Raw genomic sequence first — 7,308 nt, 5'->3', positions numbered from 1 at the left:
AGAAATGAGGCTGTTCATGTGGAGGAAATGAGTCTAATGGGCTCCCCTACACCTCCAGGTCTCATTCACAGGCCCCTTCCTCAGGGAGGCTTCCCCAAACCCACTCCTACCCTCTGTTGTTACTCCCATAGCAAGTGGCCATTCCCTTTTTGTGACATCCCTTACACCTCTACTCAATACCTGTCAACCCTATTGAACTGCAGGACCTCGGGCTGGAAGCCTGGTTTCCAGCTCTGTGCATTGGCTCATAGTAGGTGCTCAATAAAACATTTGCTGACTGCATGGATGAGTGAAACTCCTAAGGCCTCCCAGAGTGAAGCAGAGCCTTTCCCTAACAGTAAGATGGATCTGGAATCAACAGGAATTGGGAACACGAAATTACCAAGTGGCTGACAGTGATCGGAATCATTTAGACCTAGTTCTGCCCTTCTCATCATCGGCTGCTTTCCTTCTAACCAGGAAACTTCCTGCTGGGAATGGGTTTAGGGACTGCGATGAAAGCAGTCACTGCTCTTCCTCCCAAAGCCTAAGCAAAGTTCAGTCAGATTCTATCAAATGTGGGTTTCCTATCTGCATCTTCTCCTCATCTGTGCTATCGCTCTTCCCCTTGAGCTCTGATGGCCAGTGGCCAACAGAAAATGATTAACTCCCCCGAGTGCTTTTGCATATATATATTTTGATGTTTCACCCTTGCTTCCCAGATACTAAAGTCTATGCTGCTTTGGGAAATCATGACTTTCACCCCAAAAACCAGTTCCCAGCTGGAATTAACAAGATCGACAATCAGATAGCAGAACTATGGAAACCCTGGCTCAGTAACGAGTCCATTGCTCTCTTCAAAAAAGGTACCAACACCATCTGCTCCTATCAGGAGCACTTACTGTATGCCAGGGTCTGATCTTCATCTTTACTTTGAAATAAGTACTGATTTTATCTCCAATTTACAGATAAGGAAGCCAGGGTCATACAGCTTAGAAAAGGCAGTCTTGGGAGCAGAATCCAGAACTAACTCCAAAGCCCTTGCTGTAAACCCCATGGCACTCATGATGCTCCTAAGTTCATGTTTATTGAGCCTTTACTGTGTGCCAGGCACTACCCTCAGCCTGGTCCTAGACACTTCACAACAGCCCTTGGAGGGAGTGGTTTCACTTCCAGCAGGTGTGAACCTTGCCACCACTGACACCATGGGCTGGATGATTCTGTCGCAGAGGACTGCCACGTGTGTTGCAGAATGTTGCGAACACCCACTAGAGTGATACTCTCAGGAACACCCCCAGTTGTGACAACCAGAAATGTCTCAGACATTGCCCAGTGTTCCCTGGGCCAGAAGCACCTGGTTGAGAATGACTGGTCCAGAAACACAGCGAGCCCAAGGTGACGTTGACCCTACTCTTCCCTTTCCTCGGTCTCCTGCTGTTGGGACTCCCCAGTGGTCAAAGCCAACCAGAAGCCTGTGGCACAGAGGCCTGCTGATTTAATCCACTTAGATCAGCTCTTGGAAAAGACAGCTGAGCGGTGAAGGGTGGACAGTGGATCTGGATGGGCAAATACACATCACTGTTATTCTCACTATACAGATAAGGAAACCGAAGTATAGAGAGGTGAAGTTACTTTCCCAAGTTGCACAGCGAATGAGTTCCAGAGCCAGGATTTCAATCCAGGCCTCCTGGCTCCAGAACCTCTGACCTTCCAGACTGAGGTCCCACCCATGGGAAAGATGGGAGGGGAAGATGCAAGGGAAAAAGAGAGTGGGACCATGAAGTGGAAGGGGCAGAAGCCTGTCTGGCCAGAGGTGGGGGCCTCCTTCATATTGTCCTTGGCTGTGACAGATGCCTTCTACTCTGAGAAGCTGCCAGGTCCCAGCGGGGCTGGGCAAATTGTGGTGCTCAACACCAATCTGTACTACCAGCAATGAGCTGACAGCAGACGTGGTGGACCCTGGCCAGCAATGCCAGTGGCTGGAAGATGTGCTGACCAATGCCTCCAAAGCTGGGGACATGGTAAGAGGTCCTGCTTCTTTCTTTTCTCATCTAGGGTTATTTTCTGCACAAGTCTCCCGCTTGGCACAAACTCACCCACCCACCCAAAGATGCCCACATCCCAGAGGGTCCTTCATCAGCCTAGCACCAGCAGAGGGCTTCTTCCATCCTCACCACAGCCCTGTGTTGCTGGGATCCGGAGCCCACTGCAGATGAGGACCCTGAGGCTCATAAAGAGTGGTGATAGTCCCAAGTCACATAATAAGTGATGAAGCCCAGACTAGAAGACCAGTCTCCAGACTCCAAGTCCAGTGCTGTTTCTACTCCCACCACATGTGCAGCTGCAGCCAGGACTGTGTGCCAGACCTCCAGGGGATGCCCTGCCCTTGAGTGTGTCCAGCTAGTCTGCTGGCCTGACAGCTCCTCAAGGACTGGCTCAGTGTCTCATTTGCCCAAGTCCTCGCACTGACTAGCCCATCCCAAGAGGATCTCACAGCTGGTGCCCATGAGCACGCACTATGTCAACATTGGGCACGTTGTTTAGGACATTATACAGATGATCTCAGGTAGCAAAACTATGGAAACCCTGGCTCAGTAATGAGTCCATCATTGTCAAAACTCCACCAGCTAGGTGTTATTCCGGATGAGAAAACAGCAGCTCAGAGGTGACACACAGCTGGTGTCTAAACTGCAGTCTGACTCCAAAACCCATAGAGTTAACCCTGTCCCCTGTTCTAACTCCTGCCATGGTGGCCAAGTGCCCAGGTGTTGTCAGCTGAGTGACTCAAGGAATGTAAGAAACGGATGCACATTACCGTGTAGCATATGCCACACAACCATGCAAGAATGGTTTCGTTGCAGTGTTCAAGCTCTCCAAGAGAAGAGTAGTCTTTGAAGGATTAGGAAGGTTTCATGGAGGAGGTGCTCTTTGAGTTAGGTTTTGAAGCATGGGGAGGATTTACAGAAGTGAAAAGGAAAAGGGTACTCCAGGTGGCAGGCACAGAAGTGGGAAGGTGTGTGGTGCATTCATTGCAGGGCACAGGGAGAATGCCTGCGTCTGCCTGGGAGATGGAATCCTGGAAGCCTTCAGGGAGGAGACACATTTGGGCCCATCTACCTGCCTTTGGGGCAATTTGCAGGTTTTGAGAAGTAGAAATGAGGGTCTGGAGAGGGCATCTGTGAGCCTCTTCTGGGAACCCCTCCCTTGTAGGTGTACACTGTTGGTCACTTGCCCCCAGGGTTCTTTGAGAAGACACAAAACAAGGCATGGTTCCAGGAGGGCTTCAACAAAAATACCTGAAGGTGGTCTGGAAGCATGGTCGCGCCACAGCAGGGCAGTTCTTCAGGCGCCACCACACTGACAGCTTTTGGATGCTCTATCATGACGCAGGTATTCAACCTGGAGGGCAACTGCCAGCTCCGTCCCAGCTTCTCTCCCCAGACCCTCTCTGTCCTGCTGCTCTTTCCTGACAGGTGCCCCCATAAGCGCCATGTTCATCACACCTGGAGTCATCCCATGGAAAACCACATTACCCGGAGTGATCAATGGGCCTAACAATCCAGTCATCCGGGTGTTCGAATATGACTGAGCCACACTGAGCCTGAAGGCCAGGAGTCCTGTGGAGGCCAGAGGAGGAGGGTGGCAGGGGCTTAAATGCATCACCACCTCCCCTAATGCTCAGCTTATCCACCTTCCCCTGACCACTAAGCCTCAGGAAGGTTGATCTCCTTCCACCCTTCTCCATCTCAGGATCAGAACCCTGGAGGCACCAGCCACCAAGTCAGGGCAGTGCTTCCCCAAGTCTCCTTTTCCCCTGGATGACTGTCACAGCCTCATACCTGGTCTCCCTGCCTCTGGCCCTGCCCTGCTATGGTCCATCTGCTACACAAAAGAGAAGAAACTAATCTCCTATAGCACCACTTTCATCTTGTCTCTGACCTGCTCCAAAACCTTCAATGGCTCACCAGTGCCTTCAAGATAAATTTGTGTCTCCTTGGCTTAGTACTCAAGGCTTCCCACAGTCTGACTTCAAGCCCATTGTCCACCTTTTCCATACACAGACAAGGCTCCAGCGCCTAATTCTCTGAGCAATCCCTCACCTGGTAGGATGAGCTTGTGGTTGTTGAGATGAAAAATAGTATTCCTTTATTTATCCAACAAAATGCATTAAGTCTGTGCCATGGGCCAGGCTCTGTTCTAATCTCATGAGATATGTAAATGTACAAAACAAAGTCACCCCTCTCCTGGACCTGACATCTTACAGGAGAGGGACAATAAATATGTAGAATTAATTCTAGTACTGAGAGAAGGGCTAAGGAGAAAATCAAAACAGTGAGGCGATAGGGTGACAGCTATGGGAGGTGTGTACTCTGTTAGATAGGTGGGAAGGGGAAGTGTCCATTTAAGTTCTGAGTGTATTGAGGGAGTGAGCCATGTGGGTATCTCGGGGAGCAAGTCAAAGGCCGGGGGTGGGAATGTGTTTGGTGGGTTAGGGGAAGAGCACGGAGGCCAGGTGGCCACAGGGAGACGCCTAAGAGGAGAGTGGGAGGGGAGGTCCGACCTTGCAGGCATCATTGAGGACTCTGGATTTGGAGGGTTTGGCGCAGAAGAATGAAATCCTGTGACTTAAAATTTTACGGAATCATCACGTCTGCTGTGCAGGGAACAGGCTATAGGGGCAGGTGGGGAAGGAGTGAGGCCATTTGGAGGGAAGGACAAACCCCAGATGACAGGATGGTGGCTTGGCCAGGGTGGAGGCAGTGAGGTGGTGAAAAGTGCCAGGTCCCGGATGAATTTTGGATGCAGAATTTGCTAGAGTGGATGTGGGCTGTGAGAGAAACGGACGAATCCAGGAGGCTTCCAAGGCTTTTGGCCTGCGCAATGGATAGGTTGTGGCTGCCGGTTACTGAGAAAAGTGGCAGGGTGATCAGGCTTCGGGGGTCAGTCAGAGGTCTGGTTTTGGACCTGCTAACTTTGGGATGGCTGAATGGCATCAAGTGAAAGTGGTTAGGGAAGGGGCATGTTGGAGCTTGAAGAGGTGGCGATAGAAATGTGATCTGGGAGTGGAGAGAGGACATTTAAAACCAACGACTGGATGAGCTCACCCAGGTCCTTGATTCTAATAAATGTTGATTAAGAAGAGGTCTGAGGGGTTTTAAGAGTGGCCTGTTGTCCGCATAGGCACTCTGAGGGTCTGAGCAAGGGGAATGGCAGGCTGAGGGACCCCCACCATCACCTGCGAACGGGCCCTACATTGTCCTCAGGGAGGGAGTCAGCCCTGAGCTTGAATCCTGACTCCACCACTCATAAGCTTTTTGATCTTTTGACCTCTGTGCCTCACTTGTTTCACCTGTAAAATGGGAGTAACAGAACCTCACAGGGTTTGAGGAGGACTACATGAAATAATGGAATGTGCCTGGCGCAGAGTGGCCATGCATACGGGCAGCTCCTCTTACCCCATCTGCAGTGGCCTGAAGCAGTTTCATAAATGTACCTGGAACCTGTTGCACTGATGAACCCTGCAGAGCCTAGCCGTGAACATGCACCTGGGTCCTAGGAGTCTATAATCTCTCTCATGCTTAATGTCGCTCCTTTTATGTTGCTTTTGCCTATTAATTATGTAAATATTTACTGAGCATCTTCTATGTGTACCCTAGCATAGTGGGACCTGGGTAAACAACCTGGGGGCCAATCCTGCTACCACTGAATACCTGTATGAGTACCTGTATGAATACCTGTATGACTACCTGTATGAATAACTGTATGACTACCTGTATGAATACCTGTATGAATACCTGTATGACTGCCTGTAAGAATACCTGTATGAGTACCTGTATGACTACCTGTAAGAATACCTGTATGAGTACCTGTATGACTACTTGTATGAATACCTGTATGACTGCCTGTAAGAATACCTGTATGAGTACCTGTATGACTACTTGTATGAATACCTGTATGAATACCTGTATGACTACCTGTAAGAATACCTGTATGAGTACCTGTATGACTACTTGTATGACTACCTGTATGAATACCTGTATGAGTACCTGTATGACTACCTGTATGAATACCTGTATAACTACCTGTAAGAATACCTGTATGAGTACCTGTATGACTACTTGTATGAATACCTGTATGAATACCTGTATGACTACCTGTATGAGTACCTGTATGAATACCTGTATGAGTACCTGTATGAATACCTGTATGACTACCTGTATGAATACCTGTATGACCCTGGCCAAGTGAATTAACCTCTTTAGGCCTCAGTTTCCTCATTTGTGAAACCAGGGTAATAAGCGCAGTTACCTCATTCAATTCAGAGGATGTCTGCCAAGCACACTGGGTGCACAGCTAAGTGCTCAATAACTACTAGTGGTCATGATCACTACTCTAAAGAACGTGGGGGCAAATGCAAGGTGCAAGATGGGGATGGAAGCAGACAGCTGCTCACAGCCGGCCTACCCCAAACCCTTTCTCCAGGACATGGTGACGTACTTCATGAACCTGAGCCAGGCGAATGCTCAGGGGATGCGGCGCTGGGAGCTTGAGTACCAGCTGACTAAAGCCTACTGGGTGCCCACTCTATGCAGGCAGTGTTGGACTGCATCACTGGCGACCAGGGCTCACTACAGCACTACTACGTCTATAACTCAGTCAGCTACTACCCTGGGGTCTGTGATGAGGCAGCACGTGTGTGCCATGCGCCAGGTGGACGTTGACGCCTACACCACCTGTCTATGCCTCTGGGGACCACACCCGCGCCCCAGCTCCCGCTGCTGCTGATGGCCCTGCTGGGCCTGTGCACGCTCGTGCTGTGACCCGCCAGGCTCACCTTCTTCCTGGTAACGGGTAACGGGGGTAGTGCCCGGGATCACCCAGAACTGGGCCTTCCACCATTTCCTCCGCGCCTGAGGAGTGAACTGAAATAGGACAACCGAATCAGGAAGTGAAGCCCCAGGAGCTGCAGTGATCCGTGATCGCGCCACTGCACTCCAGCCTATAACCAGACTCTCCAAAAACAAATGAGAAACAGAAAAGAAATGACGACCCAAGATCCCCCACAGCATATTTCTTTTGCGTTTTATGTTTCATTCACAAAACAAAGCTCATCGTGCGTTTGATTCTGTGTTGTATTCCTTTTCTTTTCTTTTTTGTCCGAGACGGAATCTCGCCCTGTCGCCCAGGCCGGAGTGCAGTGGCGGCGCCACCTCGGCTCACTGCAACCTCTGCCTCCCGGGTTCATGCGATTCTCCTGCCTCAGCCTCCTAGCTGGGATTACAGACGCGCGCCACCACGCCAGACTAATTTGTATTTTTGGTAGAGACG

At 50.3% G+C, this 7,308-nt stretch overlaps 1 protein-coding gene across 1 annotated transcript; it reads left to right on the top strand.

The window, feature by feature from the left end:
* The first annotated feature begins 1,810 nt into the window (after positions 1-1,810).
* SMPDL3B (sphingomyelin phosphodiesterase acid like 3B) lies at positions 1,811-7,223 on the top strand. The gene is given in 8 exon segments (XM_033227546.1): positions 1,811-2,000; positions 3,190-3,265; positions 3,268-3,369; positions 3,453-3,586; positions 6,463-6,550; positions 6,553-6,664; positions 6,666-6,718; positions 6,721-7,223. Coding segments are annotated over 8 exon segments (816 nt in total). The 5' UTR covers positions 1,811-1,829; the 3' UTR covers positions 6,801-7,223.
* Positions 7,224-7,308: the final 85 nt, after the last annotated feature.

The sequence above is a fragment of the Trachypithecus francoisi genome, unplaced genomic scaffold, assembly GCF_009764315.1.
Source record: "Trachypithecus francoisi isolate TF-2019V2 unplaced genomic scaffold, Tfra_2.0 Lachesis_group12, whole genome shotgun sequence".
Classification (NCBI taxonomy): domain Eukaryota; kingdom Metazoa; phylum Chordata; class Mammalia; order Primates; family Cercopithecidae; genus Trachypithecus; species Trachypithecus francoisi.
Note: the sequence above shows the minus strand (reverse complement) of the source record. Positions and strands in the feature narration are given on the sequence as shown.